This window comes from Salvia hispanica, chromosome 6, assembly GCF_023119035.1.
Source record: "Salvia hispanica cultivar TCC Black 2014 chromosome 6, UniMelb_Shisp_WGS_1.0, whole genome shotgun sequence".
In the NCBI taxonomy this organism is placed as follows: domain Eukaryota; kingdom Viridiplantae; phylum Streptophyta; class Magnoliopsida; order Lamiales; family Lamiaceae; genus Salvia; species Salvia hispanica.
In genome coordinates, this window is record NC_062970.1 from 40,188,221 (window position 1) to 40,213,404 (window position 25,184).

General features: G+C 35.9%; 3 protein-coding genes across 3 annotated transcripts; 2 read left to right on the forward strand and 1 right to left on the reverse strand.

Moving 5' to 3' along the window:
* The first annotated feature begins 312 nt into the window (after positions 1 to 312).
* Positions 313 to 3,440, forward strand: LOC125193214 (probable inactive leucine-rich repeat receptor-like protein kinase At3g03770). Its single transcript, XM_048090975.1, has 7 exons — positions 313 to 1,827; positions 1,917 to 2,050; positions 2,137 to 2,377; positions 2,450 to 2,655; positions 2,743 to 2,792; positions 2,877 to 2,988; positions 3,076 to 3,440. Exons 1-7 carry the CDS (start codon positions 486 to 488, stop codon positions 3,334 to 3,336), a joined length of 2,346 nt encoding a protein of 781 aa, XP_047946932.1. The 5' UTR covers positions 313 to 485; the 3' UTR covers positions 3,337 to 3,440.
* Positions 3,441 to 4,930: 1,490 nt separating this feature from the next.
* LOC125196120 (DNA gyrase subunit A, chloroplastic/mitochondrial) lies at positions 4,931 to 17,775 on the reverse strand. Its single transcript, XM_048094500.1, has 27 exons — positions 17,278 to 17,775; positions 16,656 to 16,725; positions 16,475 to 16,540; positions 15,815 to 15,916; positions 15,646 to 15,690; positions 15,456 to 15,554; positions 15,261 to 15,347; positions 14,553 to 14,623; positions 13,953 to 14,061; positions 13,770 to 13,832; positions 12,822 to 12,887; positions 12,602 to 12,690; positions 11,659 to 11,707; positions 11,326 to 11,412; positions 11,033 to 11,126; positions 10,037 to 10,107; positions 9,861 to 9,950; positions 9,034 to 9,159; positions 8,795 to 8,952; positions 7,852 to 7,933; positions 7,600 to 7,764; positions 7,421 to 7,522; positions 6,720 to 6,853; positions 6,011 to 6,131; positions 5,830 to 5,884; positions 5,640 to 5,739; positions 4,931 to 5,275 (listed from the first exon to the last, which is right to left on the reverse strand). The coding sequence occupies exons 1-27, from the start codon at positions 17,709 to 17,711 to the stop codon at positions 5,167 to 5,169; spliced, it is 2,844 nt and encodes a 947-aa protein (XP_047950457.1). The 5' UTR covers positions 17,712 to 17,775; the 3' UTR covers positions 4,931 to 5,166.
* A 5,302-nt stretch (positions 17,776 to 23,077) lies between these two features.
* Positions 23,078 to 24,953, forward strand: LOC125197031 (ethylene-responsive transcription factor WRI1-like). Its single transcript, XM_048095725.1, has 6 exons — positions 23,078 to 23,386; positions 23,474 to 23,556; positions 23,719 to 23,727; positions 23,819 to 23,907; positions 24,499 to 24,623; positions 24,831 to 24,953. Exons 1-6 carry the CDS (start codon positions 23,193 to 23,195, stop codon positions 24,913 to 24,915), a joined length of 585 nt encoding a protein of 194 aa, XP_047951682.1. The 5' UTR covers positions 23,078 to 23,192; the 3' UTR covers positions 24,916 to 24,953.
* The last annotated feature ends 231 nt before the right edge of the window (positions 24,954 to 25,184 follow it).

Consider the following 25,184-nt stretch of genomic DNA (forward strand, 5'->3'; position numbering starts at 1 on the left):
AATTAAGCCTAATTCTTGCTTTTTTTTCTTTGAATAAAGTGCACACAATAATTTACTTCAAATCTTCTGCTTGTAATCAAACTATATTTTTGGAATTATGCTTGACTGACATCCAAACAATATTTGTATTGGCTATTGCTATGAGGCTAGGGTCATCTTAGACCAATGAAGTACTGTGGCTGCATAAAATATGTGTAGTAAAACAATCATGACAAAAAACTGCAATAATATAAACTTAAAATTATAAATTGATTATTCCTTAGTAACAACCAGATTCTTTAAATTTGTGTAGTATGTGCTACGTGTTGGTACTCTAAAACTAATGACTGTCATTTGCAAGCTCACATTCTCAATGCATTTGTCTTTTGCTGAATAAAATACACTTTACAAAGCATCCAAGAATCAGGGAAATGGGAAATAGTATTAGTTTATTAGTGTAACACATTATATACATACATGCAGTAGTAGTTTCTCTTGGTTCATCAATGGCTAAAGCAAGAATCTTTCTCTTCATCTTCTTGTTTTTGGTGCAGCCCATTTTCTCAAACCAGTTGGGGAATTCTCAGTTCCAAACCCTTTTGAAGATCAAGCAGCAGCTCAACTTCCCACAGGAAATAGCTGTTGAGGATGAGGATCAAGATTTCTGCAACAATGAGCCAACTCAGATTCTGTCTCTTGCTTGCTATGAAGGAAACATCACCCAGCTCCACATCACTGGTAACTACTGGTTCCCTCACTTGAGCCAAGATTTCTCAGCTGCTGCATTGTTCTCAAATATTGCTGAGCTCCCAAGTTTGAAGGTGCTGTCTTTGGTATCACTAGGGCTAATGGGGCCATTGCCCTCTGAGATTGGGGGTTTGGTTTCTTTGGAGATATTGAATGTTACCTCAAATCAGTTTGGTGGTTCAATCCCTAGAGAAATGTCATTTATTAAGAATTTGCAGACTCTTATATTGGATCACAATAGGTTTGAGGGTGAGATTCCTGATTGGATTGGCTCTTTGCCTTCATTGAGGGTGTTGAGTGTGAAGAACAACTCATTTAGTGGCTCATTTCCGAGGGCATTTTCGACCATGGTGAATCTTAGGGCTCTTGTGCTAACTGCAAATAATCTGTCTGGTGAAGTGGCTGAGCTTCACAACTTGACAAATCTCCAAGTTCTTGATTTGGAAGACAACAATCTTGGACCTCAGTTTCCTAGTATTCCCAAAAAGATTGTTTCTTTAGTGCTTAGGAAGAATAGGTTTCACTCCATTGTGTCATTAGATGAGGTGAGCTCTTGGTATCAGCTTCAGAGGCTTGATATCTCCTCGAACGAGCTCGTGGGGGCGTTCTCCCCGTCTCTGCTGTCGCTCCCGTCTCTGACTTACTTGGACATTGGTGGGAACAAGCTCACTGGGAAGCTCTTGCAGAACATGTCTTGCAATGCAGGGCTCACATTTGTGAATCTGTCTGAAAATCGGCTGACTGGTGACTTGCCTGAGTGCCTCAACGGGACTGGTTACGGGAAGAGGGTCGTATTGTATGATGGGAATTGTTTGTCTTCGACGTACCTGCATCAGAATCCTGTGCCGTTTTGTCACAGTGAGGCTCTGGCCGTGGGGATCTCGCCTCGGAAAAAGGAGAAGAGGCCTCATGGTATAGCAGTTCTTGCATCAACTTTGGTTGGGGCTGTTGTTGGTACAGTCACACTTGTTGGCCTCACATTCCTGTTTGTGAAGAGGGAACTTGCGAAGCGCCATATGCACCCGGGGAAAGCTCCTCAGACGAGGCTGATTGTTGATAAGGTGTCGCCTGGACTCACACTTCAGCTTCTCAAGGATGCAAGTGAGTCTCTCTTTCTACACATCAGTGTAAAATGCAAATGTTTGATTGATAAATGCAAATGATATGAAATGAAATGAATATGTTGGCAGGGTATATATCTGAGACAATCAAGTTGGGAGCTCTTGGCCTTTCACCGTATAGGACATTCGTTGTGGACGAGCTCAAGGAGGCTACGGACAACTTCAACGCGTTACATCTCATAGGCGAAGGTTCTTATGGGCAGGTACCACTTATTTTATCATATAGTCTGCATCTTGGCTTGGTTCTTTCCATTTTCGCATGTTATTACATATGCTTTAATGGGATCAGGTGTACAAAGGATGGCTCACAGATGAGACTGCCATTGCCATAAGAAGTTTGAAAGTGAAGAGAAAACACAGCATCCAAACTTACACACATCAACTCGAGTTGAACTCCAAACTCAGGCATTGCCATCTGGTTAGCACGATAGGCCACTGCTTCGAGTGCCATCCAGATGATTCAAGCATCAGCCGGATTCTTCTTGTGTCCGAATACGTCCCAAACGGAACCCTCCGGAAGTATATATCAGGTACAAACTCAAAATGCTGTAAATGCTGATGTTCGATGTTAACTTATGGATAAGTCTCAAAATCTTCAACAGATGGACAGTCAAGACACAAGTTCACCTGGACACAGAGGATAGCAGCCGGGATTGGAGTAGCCCGTGGAATCATCTTCCTCCACACGGGGATAGTACCCGGTGTGTACTCAAATCGCCTAAAAATAACAGACGTTTTGCTCGACCACAACCTCCATGTGAAGATCAAGAAATTCAACTTACCCCTGTTGGTGGAGAATAGGATATCAGTAAGTGAATTATCTCAGAATCCTTATATTTCTAATTTCTACTGTATTTATCTTGTTGAGAACTATATATCATGACTTGATGATTAGGGCCAAGCAGAAGACCGGCATTGTGGTTCGAAGCCAAAGTCAGGATCAATGTAAGCGCATACCCTTGTTAGGCTACCTGTCTTCTATCTCATTCGAAGAAGTAGTTTCATGCATCCGTTTGTGCATCATTACAGGTCGGGCTGTGAGGAGAAGCATGACGTCTATGACTTTGGGGTGATCCTACTAGAAATGATCGTTGGAAGAGTGATAAACACTCTCAACGATATCAATATATCCAAGGATATTGTAAGTATAAAGAGCATGAACTAACTATGCATGTTACTATCTTTGTTTCTCAAATCAGAGAGCTTCAACACTTGATTTGTTGAACAGCTATCAGTGAGCCTAGCGGCGGATTCTATGGCTCGAAGAAGCATTGTGGATCCGTCAGTTCACAAGGAATGCTCAGATGATTCACTCAGGACTCTGATGGAGCTGTGCTTGAGATGCCTGTCAAACGAGCTACAAGAGAGGCCTTCTATGGAGGACGCCGTGTGGAACTTGCAGTTCGCGGCTCAGGTTGAGGACTCATGGCATCGGAACTCCAGCAGCAATCGAAGCTCTCCATGCCTTAACAATCCAGCTGAACCATGACTAAGCTGTTATAAATTATGATGTATTAGGAAAATGTATACATTGTTAGATTTGCACTGAGTTATCAGCTGCTGAAAATATTTTTGAGAACCGGTTATTTTGAACTTCTCATGCATTCTCTAAATAATTGCCATCTTTTGAGGTCAAATTGATTATAACCATTACTCCCTCCGTCCGCGAATAAGAATCCCGTTTTTCCATTTTAATCCGTCCGCGAATAAGAATCTCGGTTCACTTTTACCATAAATGGCAACAGAGTCCCACCTTCCACTAACTCATTCCACTCACATTTCATTTAAAACTAATATATACAAGTGAGACCCCTATTCTACTAACTTTTTTCCACCCACTTTTCTTAACATTTCTTAAAACCCGTGCCGCCCATGAATATAAGGTGAGTATTTAATTTCTTTTGTCAAGGGATGAATATAAGGTGATTGATAAGGCTAATTTCATGCATTGGTTATGGGGATAAATTCTGTGATATAAATAAGAGCACGCACTCAACATGAAAGGATCTGCGTTTATCACCATCAGCTCTTAGCTCAGCCTTTCTCATTCTCTTCACACACTTTTAGGGGTTTACGGTTCAGAAATTTATCGGTAGTTGTGTAACACCGTCTCCACGGGAGGCGAAGATACAATCTCTTTACCTGCTTTCTGTTTATGTTTATGGATTTCCCGAGACTTCGCTGTTCGAAGCTCGGTCGTATTTTGCTCAGTTTCTGTTGAATATTGCACTACTTGCTATGGAATCTATTGCTTTGGTTTCGTTTTACGTTATAGTTGCATTTTCTGTTTGCTTTTGATACTTATTAGTGATTGATCTGAGTTTGGAGTTTAAATTGCGTGGAGATTAGTAGTTGATCGGTTGAATTTGGTTAAATCTGTGAGATCGGAGATGGAATTCGTGTTGGTTTGTTGTGGATGGCTTGGATCCGGAGTGGATGAAGCATCCAGTGTTTGGATCTGTTCACGTTTGCATGGTTGTGATGTTTAAATTCTGTTTTCTTGTTTACCTCGTCTAGTAATAGTAGATCTGCTTAAGAATTAAATCTCAATACTGAAAATTGCATGGCAGCAGCCAAAAATAGTTTCCAAGTCTTTTAACATGTTTACTTACACATCCGTCTCTGTGGATTCGATACTTGCTTCCCTGTACTAATCTTTTAGCATAGCGGGTTAAGGGTTTTGAAAGGGGAAGGAAGTGATTGTGTGCCCAATGACAAGTAACTCGAGGATTCAGAACTCTGAGTTCCTAGACCCAGTGTCTAGTGGATTCTCTGGATCTGGGAAGTTCAAATTTACACGGCAAGACACTCTCTTATCTCATTTCAGTGATGCTACTAATTAAATAGTAATAATTCATGTAGTTTTCTCCCCTTATGTGGCGGTGTAATGCTTTATTCCTATATTAAATAGTAGTAATATGCTAGAACAGTTGCACGAATATAAAATTGTAATTCTCTATATTCACATTGTGTCACAACTTTGAGTTCATGTATTGCACTTAACGAGAATATAGAGAATTGCAATTTATATTTTTGCTCAAAGGTTAAGGAATGGAGGGATATACAACACTGTAGACAAAATGTATAATAAAAATATTCATCATAAATAGTAATCTTTTTTTGACAACTTGCTAGGACCTGATTATCTATTTTCCACAGCTGCACAAAGTAATGTTTGCTTCAAGAAAATTGCTGCGGAGATGTACACTAAAAATGGCGACTATACAAAGTACCTATGCTGTATCACCAGATCTTACAAGATTTACATGCCAAAAATCGAGGAGTAGCGGTAGAGATTTCAAAACTCGAGCCTCTCAGGTCATGCTGCAGCCTCCTCCTCTAGTTCCTCCTCCTCTGATTCAGTTGCTGATATCAATGAAGTCGACTGGATTTTTCCGGCATGTTCAAGGCGCATCAGAATCACCCCTCTGCAAAGATTGTGAAAGGCCAACTCATGTTTAATCATCCGCCAACAAAACCGAAAATATCATTCTATGAGTGCAATATCACGATCTTGTTATGCTTTTATTGCGAGAGAAAGTGAAGCAAATACTCTTTTTAGGCTATTAAGTATAGGGATACCCCTAAAGCTCAAGAAGAGACATTGTTTAACACTAAAGAGCCCTTCGCAATGGAAATGGCCGACAATTAGGTAAGGAAGAACTCGGCTTAGGGTGTTGAAAAAAGATATGACTGGCCATGATATTAATTTCTATCTTCCAACTCTACAACTCGGCTTTTGAGACACTAGCATGCAAGCACTAAAAGACAGGTACCAAAAGAACGAAGTACCTTGCATAGCGAGACTGAATGGAGATATCCCGTACTTTGATCCGGTTCACTGTTCCACTTTGGCTGACAAGCACGACTTGTTCATCACTTTCTCCATCCTCTATACAAACCAATATGTCGTTAGTTTTTGTGATCAGCTATCCTAATGCATTGAATAAAGTAGAGTGTAAATGTTAATAGGAAGCCTCACCCCCTACTGAGAATCCTACTACAAATACAGCCGCTAGACGATCTTCTGCCGAAAACTGCATCATTATGGGAAAAAGTTTCAAAGATTAGAGGCGTGAGCTAGAGTAACAGAACAAAAGAAATACACTACATTGTATAGTTACATGTTTCCTTTCCCAGATAAAAGAAAGAAGGTAACCAACCTTGTAACCTATAAGACCAACCCTATTCAGTGATGATGTCTTGAAGCTAGCAACAGGAACTCGTTTTCCATAACCACTTTCAGATATAAACAGCAGCCACGGACCAGAAAATCTCTTCCCACTACACAAATAAACCAATACATTTCATGATAAATAATACAGTACATTATAAAAAACTAAGCAAATGAAACTATGAAAAGGGGCAGTGTAGCTATTAAAATGACACAATATAACATATGTTTATGTAGACTTAAAAATTTCATCTATTCAACATCAAATGGGAAAGATGCTATGTAGACTTCAATGCCACAGTTTCGTGTTTTAACTATGTTTAATGTGGAATTATAACTCTTGACCACATTATTGACAGAGATAGCATACCATAAAGTCACAATTAGAACTGCAAAGGTTCTATGGATAATAGAGTAACTTGGTAGAAAAGTAGTATCGAGTTGAGTCTATGCTTGTTATGAACTTTTCCATAACTCGATCAATAAACCACCCTATTAGAAACTGAATTATTTTTTATAGCAACTTATCTCCATCAGAAGACTACAGATAGAGTAAGAGAAAAAAGTTCCCTATGAGTCATACAATTGCTTCCTGCAAATTGTTCTATCAGAGTTCAAACAAAATCATCTTGGAAAGTGCATGAATATATTACTCTCCTACAAAAAGCATAAAGATTAACAAGTAGTAGTGAAATTACGGGGGCAGTGTCTCAGAGCCTTTCTCGATCTTCTTTCCCAAGGATGCAGGTATTATATCAATGCTCGCCATCTTATCCCCTTGTTTCAGTCTCATTGCAACTGATCCTCTAGTATTCCTCCCAAGTGCTCTCATCTAATCAGATAAAGAAAGCAAACAACAAAAGCTGAATCATGTACTGCAGCAGCAGTAGCCAATGGATTTAACTAATGTTATCTATCTCGTATGGCGGCTTATGGCGGTTTGCCTAAAAACCGCCATAGGGATATGGCGTATTAGTATGGCGGATATGGCGGTCAATAATTAAATAAATAATAGAATACTTATATATTTATATATAACTCAAAAATTAGAAAATAATAAAAATATAACGTCTAAAACTCTTAAAACAATTAATAAAGCATAAAATACAACTCTAACCTCCATGTTTCTAGCATAATGCCCCATTCATAAATGCAGTACACACGCAATGTTTTCAAATGGTGGATATGGCGGTGCTATGGCAGCGCCATGGTACTATGGCGTTTCCACCACCAACCGCCATGCAATAGCACCATGGTGCCGCCATATCCGCTATTTGATAACACTGGATTTAAGTTCTACTGAAAAATCAGTTTCTGATTATAGCTCCAAAGTCGGTTATCTCAGCACTTAATTTAAGAAATCGCAGTGAGGGAGAAGGTAAAAGGGATGGTAACTTACATTCTCACAAGGGCACAAAATCACCATTCCATTCTGTGATGCCATGGCCACATAATCATCATTCGAGCAACGCCTCACCCACTTCAGCTCATCACCTGGAACCTGCCAGTTTCAGTAAGTTAATTAGGGCCCAATTAGCCTAATACCCAGAACTCCAAGGAACAAAGAAGCAGACAAACCAGTTGAATTGCTATGATTCCAGTAGACCTTATCGATGAGAAATAGTTCAAAGAAATTTTCTTGATATATCCCTTCATAGTTAGCATCACAAGATATTGATCTCCTTCAAATTCACTGACAGGAATTATAGAAGTTACCCTCTCACCATCAGAAAGGGATAAGATCTGTACCCAAAAGATATTCAGTGGTCATTAAACAAAACATGGAAAGTATTACAAGCCAAGAGACTGGGGTGAAGAGTATGGCACTACTTGAACTAAAGGTGTGCCAGCGGCAGTCCTGCTGCATTCAGGAATTTTATAGGCACGGGCACAATATACTGTTCCCTTATCACTGTAAAAGGATAAAACAGCAAGGGTTGTTGGAAATGAGCAACAAACCAGAATGGATTATATGCAGTATCCTTGCATAGCAAATTAATTGATTATACACAAGATGTATATCTTTTCAAATAACAGACACACATATGCTTGTAATTAGAAATCCGCGTTCTAGCAAAAAGAAACCAGCAATGATATATAAAGTCACCTTGTGGCAGGACAAATGTTAAACTTCCCCAAAATTTTAAATGAAAGCATATAAGCTGGGGACATTATTCAGAAAAGTTGAATTTAAGGGACACGGCCAATGATTAACCCTTCCATTAATTCCCAACAGATGTACCAGAATAAATTATGATTTTACTAAGCTTTACATTCATTATCCAATAGCCAAATCACATCATTTCTTTCTCAACATCCTCAGTTATGTCATTTAAGTTCTTAGTTATGATTCAGTATATTGGAGCTGCAGATAATTGCTAAATTTTTACTGAGCAACTACTACCTTCAATGTTATCATTGCCACTTCTTAGTTATTTCTCAATGATATCAGCGTGCACCACATCATCTTCCAATAAAAAAAAATTAACCCTTAGAGCGGTAAAATATTCTTTTCTTCAGAAGGCTCATCTACTAGGCTTTTGTGTACAATATTTATATAACATACTCATGCAATCACTGACAAAGATGCATAGTAAGTTCATGTCAAAACAAACTTTAAAGGAATTTATTTCTTTTTACAAGTCATATGAGCTAAATCAAAGAATTCAAAGAATATATACTTTGACCAACATTAAGATTTTTGTGGAGACAAATAATACCAATGACTATCTAGAATAAAAAACCCATAGAAAAGGTGAGTAGGCATAGGTACCTGAAGTAAAGGACATGATCGTGTGCACGGCAAACAAGGAAATCAGACATAGCATCATTCACTCTTAATTTCCCTACTGATTTTCCAATAGTTCCACGGTGTTGGAGAGTGAATGTGTCAGGCTTCATCCTTTTTAGGTAGCCTTTTTCACTAAGTGCCTAAAAGTAGTATGGAACATTCCTGAGAAAAATAATTGCAGAAAATCTGCTTCAGACCTTAACAATGTAAATATTACACACCAGTAGCATTTCTTCATTGGGTATAATATCTATGTCCTCAAGCTGGCCGCTATCAGAGTCCTCCAGCATTGAACGCCTAGGAGTAGAAAATTTGTTCTTTATCTCATTTGCTTCCACTTCTATCATCTAATAATTAAAGAAAAAATCAAAATTAGTAATAAGATAACAATATGCAATCAGATATATGACTCGCCTTCAGAAGTAAACAAAGTCGGTTACATTATTTATTTCAAAAGTTTCAAACTCACCACCACATCATAATAACAAGGAAAAAGAAAAAATCCCAGTATAGTCCTTATTCTAACACCCAAAAACAGATAAGGTTGAAATTTCCCCACAACTATTTCCCTCTGAGCACTTTGACCACCAGAATAAAGTATCGTAGAAACTACTATTGGAAAATTTGGGATAAGCAAAATTAAGTAGAAAGAGAACACATCAGAAGCCAAGGCACCTGAAAATTGTTAGGAAATCAAAACGGAATCATCAATAATCCCTTCTTAGACCAAGTCTCCAAGAAATTATCAACAAGATAAAATTGGTGATCTGAAATTTTAAGTGAAACCCAAGCCTAAATCCCATGGAAAAAAACTACCATTTTCAACAAATGGAAGGTGTTAAATCCCATGGAAAGAACCTACCTCCTATAGGGCCTATATGAATATGAATTGGTTTAGTTGGGTATTTTGATCCTATCCCTATTTAAAATAATAGTAACTGGCAACAGAATGGAAATGCGAGTATATAATTTATAACTTTTGAACTCTAGCATCATAATTACATAGACTCAACAAATAAATAGCAAGTATGTTCTGTCAGAAAAGCACCTCAAGTATTAACTTTTTGCTTGAAAGAAGCTCCTGCAGTTTTGAAATTTGTCCAGACAAAGATCTCCCCTCATCAATAAATTTGTTTTTCTGGAGAATGTACAGCTCAATTAGTCAGGAATATCTGCATCCATGAAACAAATATAGACCTATAGGTGCATAGTATACACAGATACCTCAAGTGACGTTAGCTTTCTGAGGCTTATATCCAATATAGCTTCAGCTTGCTTGTCAGTCAAGTTGAACTCTGCAATAAGATGCTATTTGATAAATAAAAATGGATACACTTATACTGCTGGGCACACATTGATGGTATTTGATGCAAGAAGATGCTTCAATAAACCATAACAATGAGAAATGAGAAAGTTCTAGATTACAAGAAATGACATGAGATTAATTAAGTAATACCCATGAAATGAAATAGAATCAATTTCCATGCACAAAAGATAGCAACTATACTATGTAATGCCTAAAGAGAATAAAAGATGGGTAAAGGGGAAGTGAAATATAACATTAACGCATAAATGTTATTCACAAGAGGACATAACCTAGGGTGTAACTACTTAGGGCATGGCTGGTAGGGAAGGAATGAGAATGGGATGGTATGGCTGACGTGATTCTGATAGTAGGAATCATCATTCCAGAAGGAATCCATGTACCAGTAATTATGAGATTATCCATCCCTCGCTTCCCCAATAGTATTGCCCAATCCCATGAACATGGAATTAGTTAAATTCAAAATTTAATTTTTTATTAACCAAAACTATTATTAAAACTATTTGGCATAGAAATAATAATAATAATAATAATAATAATAATAATAATAGTACTATAAATTTATATAAGTCTATGTTAAAAATCTAAGGCTAATAACAGTTGGGTCTCCAGGCGGGGTAATGTATGTTTGGAGCAACATTTAGAGAGGTTTCCTTCAATACTCTCAGCTAAAGAATATTTAATCCTCAAATATTTCAAAAACAACAAAAGGGAAGCAGACATGCCCAACTTACATTAATCAGATTAGACCAGCACAGGCAAAGCACAACAACCATAATTTTCTAATATGAACATGTATATCAGAAACTTATGAGCATGGAAAGCAGTAATTTTACTACAGCTTCAATAATCATGATTACTTCAATGTTGTCAAGAAAGAAAGATGCGAAGCTTGCCTTTTCTTAGATTAGCAGATGCCGATGCATGATTAGAAGCTTTCCTGATTATGTCAATGATACTGTCCAGATTACCAAGTCCTGTTATAATACCCTTACATACAGAAACCCCAAAGGGAAAATATATTAGCAGCTTATAAAGGCTGAGCTTGCAAAATACTACGAATGGAATCCACTATCACAACTGATGTTCGCATTTTATAGCAATTTAGAAAATGGGTCCAGATGACATTAAGAAACAATGTGATTCACATATATCTGAAGTCAATAGCTCTCTGGAATTATTAGCTAACCTCTACAATGTGATACCGATCTTGAGCTTGAGTTAGTTTATATTTTGCACGCCTTTCAACCACAGAACATCTAAAATCTAAAAATGCCTGCACAAAAATAAAATACAGTATAAATAGGAATAAACTCACAGAATAATTATAGTACAAATTAATCTAGTTTTTCTTCCTTAATGAAATTATTTAACTGCTCTTTTTTAATTGCTTAACAAATAAATCGAACGATTTCCACCCAATAATATTTTGAATAAGGCTCATCCGTTAACTTTATTAAGCAAAATGAAATTATCAGATTGATCTAGAAGATTTTAAATACAGGTGGTAAGATCCTGTCACCTGAAGCAATTCCTTCAGCCCCATTAGTTTTGGTTGTCCATTAAGGATCCTACAACGAGAAACAAAAGGTAAGGATGGAAAACCATAAAATAAAAATATAGTAGGAGTATCTTTTAACTATTATTAGAAGGGTGAAAGATGCTGCTGATAAGGAAACATAGACCTTGATAGATGACAGCTATATGAGTCTAGTACATACAATCTTCATTTGATATGCCAAAAAAGAACAGTGAAACACACCTTTCAATAAAAGGAATGTAATTAAAAAACCGAATAGAAGCAAATATATAAGTGCCCATGTTTTGACACATGGAAAAAATCTACATTGTTTCATCAACATCTAGGTTTCAGGCGAGAGTCTAAACAATTGGGCTTGTCGGACAATAAAATTTACAAAAAAGTATATATCTCTTATGATGATCCTATTCCTATACTTGTAACAAATAAACACACTAAATAAGAATTTGCCTTACATTTTTCCTAAATGATTATATTTTTTTTTGTCACATCAAAATATTTTATATGAAGAGTTGGAGTGAAATGACAAATATAACTTTCAAATATTATACATACCAAAACACATTCCACAAGAATGTGAAAATATTCTTATCATATGAACTGTAGAAGGTAAGATAATTAAGTTTTAAAATTTAGTAACAATCAGAGATTTGGATCATCGAGTCAATCCCATCAGGTTTAGGCTATTTCGAGCCAGCCTTATCGGATTGTCCGGCTATTCAATTACAGGTCATTCCAGCTAGAAAATTGTCCTAACAGTAACGCTCAAACAACAATTTTAGCACATTAACTTCCGGTCTGCAATCTACACAAAAACCTAGAATATTCTCTCTCTTATTGCAAAGAAAATGCTTAAATGTAAGAACTCATGTCTATCATCATAAATATTATAAAATACAAAATGACTGGTATTCAAATAACTCACCCAACCATGTTGCAGCTAAATGCTGACTGCAAAGCTGTAAGACGATAAAGATTATTCAATACAATGGAGGGATCTGATCCTCTCTTGAGCTGATTAAGATGGAATAAAGAACAATCAAAGCCTAGAAATAGAAAATGTATATGCTGCTTTTGACTTTGATCAGACTTAGAATTCATGAACAGACAAATCATTTCAACAAGACCAATTTCTACAAGATTACCTCAATAACAATGCGCATCCCAGATCGATCACTCTCATCACGTATGTCACTTATTCCCTCCAAACTCTAACAGAAAGGGAAATGTTTGTAATCAGATGGTATCAATAATATCTGCATGTCATGAATCTAAAAAGGTAGATAGTATATTAGTAAGTATAACTTTGCAATCTTACATAACAGAGGAATAAAAAATTAACAGTATTTTTAGGAACCTATATTTGCATAGTCAGATGACTCAGATTACAAGATACTTTAGGCTGTCCTTTTCTTTTTCCTCCTTCTGAGGTTTTTTTAGTCTTTTTTTCTTTTCCAAGGGCAGTAGACAGCTAACAGTGATCTCATGTCCAGATATTTACGTAAAATTATATTCCAGATCATAGCTAAAAGTGATATTATTGTACAAATTTAGAAACATCTAGCACTTTTTAAATAGCTTCCAATAGAAGTAAAGTGTCCTAACCTTTTCATCTGGTTATTTCTCTGTTCAGCTAGCAGTCAAGTTATGGTAGCTACGAAGTTGAAAGTACTCTCTTGTATTAAAACTAAGAAGGAACCATGTCTTCTAAATATGCAAATATGCTTATGAACAAACGAATATAATTATCTCTCTAGAACTCTTATATAAAAGCATACAGACAGGTTTACTTGCTAAGGAATAGCAAAGAAACATGTTAGTGAAACGAAAGGTTGAAATGAGATCATAAGACTTCTCGAGAAGAGCACAAACTGAATGCAAGCTCCCTCTATCTCTCCCCACCACCCAAAAAGAGTATTAATGGAGAGAACAAATTCCTTACATATGGAACAACAGATCATATTAGCATACAATACATATGTTCAAAATTCAATAAACACATGTATTTAAGCAATTCCAACACATTTAACCACATTTGAATAAGTAGAAGCTTATTTAAAGACATTCATGGGAAACCCCAAGTAATTAGATACCTTATTTTCCACAAGTTCAGCAATTTTCTCAACAAGGGAAGCTTTATTGGTCTGGTACGGAATCTGTTTCAGTGCAAACAAAATAACATAGAGTAAGACATTTACTAATCTTTAAAGCCCCACCCCATCCCCAAGGGGGGGGGGGATAGCTAATAAGTCAATGTAAAGAGATAAAGATAAAACCTCTTTTATTATAATTGCTGAGCGCTTGCTCTTGGGATCCAACAACTCAACATCAGTCTTCCCTCTGATCACCACTCGCCCTCGTCCAGTTCGATATGCGTCCAAAATACTTCAAGGATAAAAAACTTCAAATTATTTCATCTCATGTTGTGTTTGATTGCAAAGCAAAATAAATTTTTGGGATACATAGGATACAGTCAACTGGAATAGCGGAGAGGGGGTCTTATGATGACAAAATACAATAGTGATTCCAGAATACATATAAAGAGACAAATTGCCATCTACAGTAGCAAAGCACACTAGTGTTTATCTTCTCCTTTCTGCCAGAAGATTTGCTCAATTTTTAAATTTATTTATCCCCTTAGGCGATAGGTTTAAATTCCAAAATTAAACCACATAATTCAGCTCCAGGTATGCAAAGATCTGTTTTATAAGCATTATAGTAAAATCACATATTCCCAGCATGAGTAGTGTGTAAAAGGCATGCAGAAGACTTCAATTTGCTGTGCATCTATATCACTAGCACGTACCAAGAATGTGAACTTGCTGTGCATCTATATCACTAGCATGTACCAAGAATGTGGCTAAGGAATAACCTACCCAATATTGCCCATTATTATTCCTCCAGTTGGGAAGTCAGGTCCAGGCATGTACTCAAGCAATTCTTGCAACTGTTGAAAAAAAACAATTACATGAAACTTACTTCTCCATAGAAATGTCAATGGTGGAAAAGCAGAATATCGAAGTTTACTTTGTAATCACAATCATAATAAAGGAATAATGAGAAAACTGACAACAAGAAGAATCACACAGCACAGCATACATGATTCCGCTACTTATAATCATGCCAAATTTAGAAGTCCTCTAAAGCTATACAGATTGGCAAATGGCAAAAAGAAATTTAGACATTAAAAATGAAGAAAAATTAAGTTCATGCTCGACTGGTGAAGTTCAGGCTAAGATACACAATTTGGACACTGATATGTTCAACATACTAACTTTATGGTTTTACTTTTCTACCAGTTGACTACTGGGAAAGGGAATAAGCAGTCTACTTCACAGTAAAGAAATGGATTCAAACACCCTGCTCCAAGTAGCCAGCAATAAATAAGCAGAATTATTAAGCTACAATCTTAATAGATAAAAGAAAATTAACCACCTTATGTGACTTAAGGAACAATCATAAAGGAAGTGAAAGAAGATCACAAGGTATGCTTAGATTTAGTTAAAAGTAACTACTTTCATCAATCAAAAGATACCATGAAAAAATATCACAAGATCGTGATGCTTGACTGGATAAAACAATACCGTTGCATCAGGATTGTGAATCAGAACAGAAAGTGCATCTACCAACTCCCCAAGATTATGTGGTGGAATATTGGTAGCCATTCCAACCTAGTGGGAGGAAGAAAAGCTAATTAATGAAATGATAATCGACAAGAAACCAAGTGAATGAAGAGCCGAGAGCCAGGCAAAAACATTTCAGCTAGTTCAGTTGGATACCGCAATCCCTGAAGCCCCATTCAGTAGCAAGTTGGGGATGCGAGCAGGAAGCAGCGATGGTTCTTTTTGTGAATTATCAAAGTTTGGAACAAAATCAACCTACAACATGTATGCATGTTTGTCAGTAAAAGAAGCAAAGACATAACACACGATCACTGAACAATGGGACAATTTATTAACAGAAACACACCGTGTCTTGTTCCAAATCTGCCAATAACATGGCCTCCGAGAGTGCCTGAAAAATAACAACAGCATATTGGTGCTCATCAGTTTCATTATAGTAGGAGTAGTAGACTAAGGAAAAAGGAACACCTATAAATTAAAGTCATGTGCTTCAGAAAAAAATCATAGTAGACTACCTCCAGCCTGCACTCAGTGTAACGCATTGCTGCAGGAGGATCCGCATCGATAGAACCAAAATTCCCATGCCCACGAATCAGTGGAGAGCGCAAGGAGAAATCCTAAGATGCAAGCGGATAGGAATATGTGAAAGATTAGACAAGCATATGTATCTGAGTTGTCTTACATGGACCTGTCCAAATACTTAAATCAACACTTTATCATCATGCCAAGCAAGTTGAGAGCGCAAACAGATGTTCAAAACATGTGTATCCAAAAAAGTTAGGTCCTTGCCCCCAAATAATATGCCTTGCCATAACTTATATATCCATAATTAGGTTATGAGAGGTAACAACTTGTACTCATGATACTAGGCAAATAGTAGCTTTATGGAATAAAAAGTAATAGTGCATTATATTATGGGAAGTCATGATTCAGCTTCTATTATAAGCACTTGCTAAAAGGTGAATGAAACAACATAATGACAATGATCACTTTTATCTCTTGTCATCTTTAGCATATCACTCCTAGCTAATGGATTCTAAGTAATACAAAGAAAAACTGAACCATCATAGTAGAAAATAGAAAACCAAGATTCCTTTGGCATATGCATAATGATTCACTTTTTAGTCACTTTCTACTATTGAAAGGATCAGAAAGGCCTATAATCCGACAGGTACCTGAGCCATTCGAACCAATGAATCATAGACAGCAGTATCTCCATGTGGATGGAACTTGCCTAGAACCTGCATCCGACCAAGCCAAACAATACATAAGGGTAGTAAATGCATAACGGTAATAATAATCTCATCAGGGGGGTTTCACGTCCGACAAAAAAATACTAATAGACCGAAATACAACCTCACCAACTACTCTGGCACACTTCTTGTGTGGTTTCTTTGATGCTAAGCCCAACTCGTGCATTGCGTATCTGATAATCCATATAATATGATCTAATTAGAAGGACATTTAATCAAACAATGCATATATAGTAGAAGCTGCAGGTGACAAGTGACATATGCCTTAGATCAAGTCACTAGCTGAGATTTATGATGAGTACAAAAAATACAATATCAGTAAAATATTATACACAGCAATGTAATGCATGACAGAAGAATCTGAAAAAAAAATATTTTGCGGAAAGAAAAAACGTCAACATGAAAATAAAATAAAAATTCAACCATGAGCGATCTGCAATGCTAAAGAAAGCTATTTAAGTATACATCATGGACAGGGACGTGCAGGAGATCAAAAGTTTTCCCGAGTAGTTAATCCCCAGCTCAACAAGCCAAAATTGGCATGTAGTTTACATACTTTGAATATATACTGAGGTAAGTAGCAACAACAGTTGAGTTAAATTAACCTTATAGACCAATCAGAAATTTACAAATTCTCTTAACCCTGCCTAAGTTACACATCGCAGGGTGCTAATTTGAAGATAACACTGAATAAATAACAGATATTTGAGTTGCAATGAACTCACAAAATTCTGCGGTGGACAGGCTTGAGGCCATCTCTAACATCCGGCAGCGCCCGGCCTAGCAGCACAGACATGGCATACGATATGTACGCCTCCGTTGCCTCCTTGTGCAGCTCCGTAACCACTATCCTACCATCGCCTCCTTCACCACCACCGCCGCCGTCCTTCAAGGCAACCACACTCCCGTTCTCGTCCAATTCATCCTCCCTCCGCCTCGAGGAGGCCTTCGCGGCGAACAACCTCCGGCGCTGGTGGGGGCTCACGGCGGAGAGAAGGCGGTGCTCGGAGGCGCGCCGAGCGAGAAGCAGGCGAGGGGGCGCGGCGGAGGAGAAGGAGAGTGGGTGAGAGCGGAGCAAGCGGAGTCCGGCGGCGAAGGCCATGGGTGCTGCGGCGGGGGGTCCGAAATGGGTTCCGGGTCGGATGCAACTCGGATTCATTCCATCGCCGGAAATGGACTTCAGTTTGGGCGGAAAGAATTATCTTTGAATTTGTAAAACCCTAAATTTGTTTTAGGGTTTATCTTCTGCAGCAGTAAACTTGCCGGAAATTGATTTTTATTTTATTTTAAAGTAAATATTTAAAGTAAAGAAGGATTTTATTATTTTTTTTTTTACTTATATATTTTGATGAGAATAAATTGAACTGTCGGATTTATTTTATTTTTTTAACATACAGACAGCTTTATTAGGAAACTTTGGATAAATAATTAGATAAGTAGATCATCTCAAGTCGAAAATGTGAAGGTAAATTTTTATGGAATATAGGTATAAAAGAATGATTTTTGAATTAAAATAGAAGAGATAAATAAATAAATAGTTCATCCCAATTTGAAATAAAAATAGTTTTAGAATTTGTATATTGTATAAAATGAATCTATATGCATGACAAAGTGAATTTGTATATATGACAAAAAAAAATAATCTACATACTATATCGCACAATAATTCAAGTTATATTGCAATACCAATTTATATTCCGTTTAATATGGGAATTTATATAAAATAAATTTGTTTATTTGATATATTTTGTGCGGTTAATTGATATACTTTGTACTTTCAACTAATAAGTCATTCAGTTCTTATCTTTATTTTAAAGATTGAACTATATAAATGATACATAATGTTTCAAGTTCACTTAAAAATAGTATCTTATTTTTATTTTATAAATATTATTTTTGGTACGACAAAAATAATTTTAAGTGCCACACATGTTATTTTGAAAGTGAGAAAAGCATAAACAAATCTTGTAATGTACCAACAGATTTATGAATTTCATAATCATTGAAAAGTACTCTCTTTACTCAAAAAAACTTACAAATTCAATCCTCAAACCTCTACACTCATTTCGATAAACGAAAAAGAAAAATAAATAAAAAGGAAGAAATCGTGAAACAATAATAGAATCTCTCTTAAAGAAGAATACTCTCTTTAATCAAATTTAGATATTCTACGCTATTTTTTTCTTTAGACTGATATGCATGAGTATCCTTTTTTTGTTACTAAATGAACCGGAAACGCCGGTTCCGATTTTAGGAAATGTGGAATCAGAACCAAACCGTGAGACTATTTCACGGTTTCGGTTTTGGTTCGAAAACCAGCGGTTCCGGTTCTAGTTTCAAACTGCCGGTTTTCAAACGGTTTTTTTACGGTTTTGAATCCGGCGGTTTTGGCTCGGTTTCACGTTTTCTAGTGATTTTTCGTGGTTCCAGTCTGGAACCGCCCGGAATCGGCGGTTCTGGCACGGTTTCGGTTTCGAAATTTTAGAATCTGAACCGAACTACGGTTCTAAAAGTGACGATTTCGGTTCGATTTAAATCTCACGGTTCCACGGGTTAACCGCCTGAACCGAAAACCTTGGGCATCTCTAGGAGTAGTAAGTTTTCTTAGGGTGTGTTTGGAGCATGGAATTGGAGGCGTGGATTTGGAATTGGAACTGGAAGCTCCAATTCCAAATCCTATGTTTAGCACCACAAAAATGTTTGGATTTGGAATTGAATCGTAATTCCAAAATTTTAATTTCATATCAAAAGTAGAAAATTTGAATTCCAAATAGTCATAAAATTAGATAAATTCACTATATATCCACTACACATATTTCACACATTTCACACACTACACACATTTCACGCACTACACACATTTCACGCACTTCACACACTACACACATTTCACACACTTCACACATTTCACGCACTTCACACATTTCACACTACACACATTTCATACATTACACACACTACACATATTTCACACACTACACACATTTCACAAACTGAAATTTTAAATTCGGTTCAGTTTTTTTTTTTGTTTAGCACTATTTAAACTTTTTGAAAATTTTAATTTTTCGATACGGTTCGGTTCGGATCGAAAAAAATCTAAAAAAAAATTATATATCCAAAAATTGGATGCTTGAAATATGTGAAATGTTGAAGTGTGAGAAATGTGTGTAGTGTGTGTTTTGTATGAAATGTGTGTAGTGCGTGAAGTGTGTGAAATGTGTGTAGTGTTGTAGTGCGTGAAGTGTGTGTAGTGTGTGAAATGCGTGTAGTGAGTGTAGTGTGTGAAATGTGTGTAGTGCGTGAAGTGTGTGAAGTGTGTGAAATGTGTGTAATATGTGTAGTGTGTGAAATGCGTGTAACGCGTCTAGTGTGTGAAATGTGTGTAGTTTGCGTATTTTGTGTAATGTGAGTGTGAATGTGAGTGTGAGTGTATTTTGTATATAGTATGCATAAATTTTTTAAATTCAATCCATATTAATTACTCCATCCGTTCCAGATTTATACCAGATTTATAGTCACATTTAGTTATGCCACGGGTTTTAAGGAATTGGTGGAGTGTGTAATTAATGAAGTGAGAGATGGAGTGTGTAATACTCCCTCCGTCCCAGATTAAGAGTCATTTTTTGCCATAAAAGTCTCTGTCCCAGTTTAAGAGTCACTTTTAGAATTTTCCATATTTGGTCATACAATTTTACCCCATTCTTCATCAAAATTACATAAAAATGTCATTATCTACATTAAAATAAATCAAAACAAAAATCAAAAGTAAAAAAGGGACCCACCTTCAACCAACTCCACCATCTCATTCCATAATTACACACTCTACCATCTCACTTCATTTATTACACACTCCACCATCTCACTTCATTTATTTACACACTTCAACTCTTTCTTAAAATCCGAGCTATAACAATAAGTGACTCCAAATGTGGGACGGAGGGAGTAAATGAAATGAGATGGTGGAGTGAGATGATGAAGTGTGTGATAAATGAAGTGAGTTGGTTGAAGGTGGGTCTCTTTTTGACTTTTTGATTTTGTATTTTTGTTTTGATTTATTTTAATGTAGATAATGACATTTGGGTGTAATTTTAGTGAATAATGGGGTAAATTTTATGTCCAAATATGAAAAATTCTAAATGTGACTATAAATATGGAATAGACTTTTATAGCAAAATATGACTATAAATCTAGGGCAGAGAGAATACTTCATTTCACCAAACATATGATTTGAATTTAATTCCATTGAATCTGAATTCTAATTCAATTCCAATTATGTGTTCCAAAAGCAGCGTGCCAGCATTAAATAAAAATCTCTTTACAGAAAATTAGTTCACCATTATTCTACTTTTTTTTCTCTTTAAACCAATATGCATGAGCATGACAGCATGAATGCCATCTCTTTTGTTAATAAACTAATATTTCTATTTAAACATTATAACATAAATAAAAAAGCCAACTAAGAATGTATATGTATATTTATGACGTAAACAATAATAACAGGGAAAAAAATGACGACATCTTACCAAAGCCGAATTTGAATTTTGTCAAATTACAGCAACATATATGATGACCATCATATATTAAGCGACAAAAAGGTTTTTAAAAAAAATATGGAAAATATTTTGTTTTTCAATATAGACAAAATTGTGACAGACCTCTCCCATCGAGGGCATTAAGGACATTTCATTTAGACTGTAATTTTGAATAATCAAGCTGTTAATTAAGGCAAAACACATTCTTAGGTCCTTATATTTTAATCAAAATGTTCATTAGGTCCTCGTACAATTTTTTGGTTTTAATAGGTCCTTATACCTTTCTCATAAATTTCATCACATCCTCGTACAATTTTTTCGTTTTAGTAAGTCCTTATACTTTGATTATAACTTTTATTAGGTCCTTATACAATTTTTTATTTTAAAATATCTTTTACTTTTATCTTTATAGACTATGCTAAGTTAAATAATGGAATATTAAAAAGTTCATTAAGTTTAATTAAATTTAGATTATTATCCAAGATAAATGTAAAAAAGTCCCTAAAATAAAAGATTGTACAAGGACCTAATGAAAGTAATGATAAAAGTATAAGGACCTACTAAAACGAAAAATTGTACGAGGACTTGATAAAAATATTGTGAAAAGTATAAGGACTTATTGAAACGAAAAAATTGTACAAGGACCTAATGAACATTTTGACTAAAGTATAAGGACCTAAGAATGTGTTTTGCCGTTAATTAATTATATAAACCATCCATACATCATACATGCATCTATAGCCACAATTATCTACTGACAAAATTTACAGATCTATTCTCCCATTAACTAAACATTATTATTAAAATCCTATGGTTCCTAATAATAATTAAGCAAAGCAATTTTTGAATAAATAAATCTATATATGTCTAGAGAGGTCCATTTAAGTGCAGAAAGCCACAGATGTTATAGTGCCAATTGGTAGCATGGCTGAGTGGTGAAGCCAAGTGTTGAAAATATTTATTAACTATGGTTTACTTAACTCAACCACCAGGTTAAATTCAAACCATCTTGCTTTTGCAATCACCCTTTCTTTGCCAACATTGATTTCGACTAGTAAAATTTATTTATTGTTGAGTTTGTTTATTTTTTTCACACTGTATAATTTCATGGTTTATTTAAAAGTATGGGACCAGATTACATGATTATTAAATTCCACTTCATATACCCTCCCCCAAATATATGACAGAATACTAAAACACATATTCATAAAATAATAATAAATTAATAATAAAAGTAATTCAAAACCGACCAAAATCTCATGCTAATGGAACAAACACTATATAAGCATATTTTAGTTTCTTGATTTCAGTTTCACTCCCCTTTCAAAATATTACAATAAGACTTCTAAATCCACAAAATTTTATTGAGTTTACTCAATTTTTTTAAGGTTAGTCAAAAATACCTTTAGCGCCTATAACAATAATATACTACGAGTACTATTTACTAAAATAACCTATTTCCAATTTATCTCACAAATACTTCTATTTTGATTACTCCCTCCGTTCCCTCGTAATTGAGTCCTTTTTTCATTTCGAAAAGTTCCCTCATAGTTAAGTCGTTTCTGTATATAATATAACTTTTCTCTATTTCTTACTTTATTCTTTTTACTTTATTCACTTTCTACTTTATTCTTTCTACTTTTTTCTCTCTCTTACTTTTTTATCCATTTATTTATCACACTCAACATCACATTCTTAAACTCCGTGCCAAAAAGTTTCACCTCAACTATGAGGAAATGAATGAAGTACTTTTTTCTCTTTGTCACTCATATTTTACCAATTTCGTCTTAAAATCTCTATTTTTAGAAGACCAAAATTGAGTAGTACTACGCAGAATATATTTTTAGTTAGTTCGGTATGGACTATCGAACAACCTCACGGACTCTTTTGTTCGTAATCAATAATTAATAGTATTTTATTTGTTTGACTCGAACTCCCAACCTATCTATATTGATGGCGAAAAATCTAGCCAAAAAAAATAAAAAGTGCAGCTTTATGGCCTTCAACACTAGTAATCTTTCCCTCTCTTTCTCTTTATAAACAGAGGCTAACCAGTGTACTTCACCAAAAAAAGAAGCCTTTTCTTCTCCACAAAAGAAAAACAGAGAATGAAGAGAAAGTCTCCTTCAAATTCGTGCTCATCCTCTTCATCCTCGTGCTGCATCGAATCGCCATCCATAATCGCACAGCCCGAACCGAAGCCCAAGGCTAAGCCCAAGCGCGTCCGAGCCAAGAGAAACCAGAGCGACAGCAGCGCCACCTCTGCCAAATCGCGAAGCTCCATTTACAGAGGCGTCACAAGGTACATACACACACACATTCATTTTCTCTCATGCATGCGATTATCGTGACATTAATTGATCAATTCGATTGTTTAATTGCGAATTAGGCATAGGTGGACTGGGAGATACGAAGCTCACCTCTGGGATAAGACTACATGGAACAGCATCCAGAACAAGCGGGGAAGACAAAGTGATTATCTCTCTCTCTTTCACTTTAATTTTTTTATTTCTATCAAAGAGATCTGAGATCTTAGCTTAATTAATTAATGGATTAATGATAGTTAATTGAACGACTCTGACTGTGTTTTGTTTGTATGCTTGGTGATCACTTGCGCGTCTGTGGCTGACGCAGTCTATTTAGGTAAAATTTTTCCGTTTTGTTTATGAATTAATGTGTGCATGCAGAGGATTAGGCGAGCAATTTGAATGGATTAAATGTGTAATTAATGTAGGTGCTTATGATAATGAGGAAGATGCGGCTCGAACCTACGATCTAGCTGCTCTTAAATATTGGGGACCTTCTACCATTCTCAATTTTCATGTAATTCTCTCTCCCTCTCTCCTCATTATATTCACTTTAATCACTTTATTACGGAGTATGGGTGAATAATAGAACTTCGTATGATCCATCTTAAAACCAATTAGTGATAGGAGAAGAGACTCATACACTTGTATAGTGCTTTCGATAATCGCATTGTCAGCATTTTTTTTTGTTATGTTTTGGCCCAAATGGGTCAGGGTAAGATAAAAGATTTTTTGTCCACAGTTGTCGAGCTGCCCTGATAGAGTACTATCTTAGAAATTCATGAAATATTTGTTTTTGTTTTATTTTATTTGCCAACATGAACCATCTAAGTTGATAGGGTTTATTTAAGTATGTGTGTTAAATTAGAGTGAAGTTGAAAATGCATTGGATATGTGGTCATGAAGTATTTTAAGAAGGATTGAAGCAAATGTGCTTTTGGGCACGTGCGGGGGTAGTGTGCAGAAAAATTAAGAAACGTGAAAATAGGGGATATTCAAAGAGTGTTGGATTCAGATTAGATTAGATTATAGTATAATAGATTAGGGAATATGTGTTGAAGGTGAAGGCAGCAATTAGCAAACTAATTAAGACCACGTGATAATGCAGGTAGAGGGCTACGCAAAAGATGTTGAAGAGATGCAAAATTTAACTAGAGAAGAGTATTTGGCCTCACTTAGGAGGCGGAGCAGTGGCTTTTCAAGAGGTGTTTCTAAATATCGCGGCGTTGCAAGGTAATACGTCAAGAAGCAAAGCAAAAGAAAATTCATAAACAGAGATGACTCAAACCAATCCCTTGGTCGAAGGGAAAAGTCTAACCAACTAAGCTATGCAAATAATTGTACCATGAGTCAAAATCCGGTTACAAATATGTTACTGAATACAAATTTAATTTCCGCTCATGCATATTTTGACTTGAGCATAATTTCGTATTTGGACAGGCACCATCACAATGGCCGGTGGGAGGCTAGAATTGGGCGTGTTTGCGGAAACAAGTACCTCTACCTAGGAACCTACAGTAAGTAGCCTTCATTTGTTCAACTCAAGTTCATTTGTTTGTACAATACCCTATTCACTCTATAAAAAAATGAATTAACTATGTTTATTAGATTATAAAAGTGTCAAAATAAGGAACCATGGTGTAGTTACCAACCCACCTAATTAGTTGCAGAGATCTGATACTGTCTTAATATATAGTAGTATTAAGATTAAGACAGACCTCACAAACTAAGTTTGTTCTTTATAAAACTCAGAAATATTCCCTTGGTGGTGTGGGGTGGGAAAGGGTGGGGCTA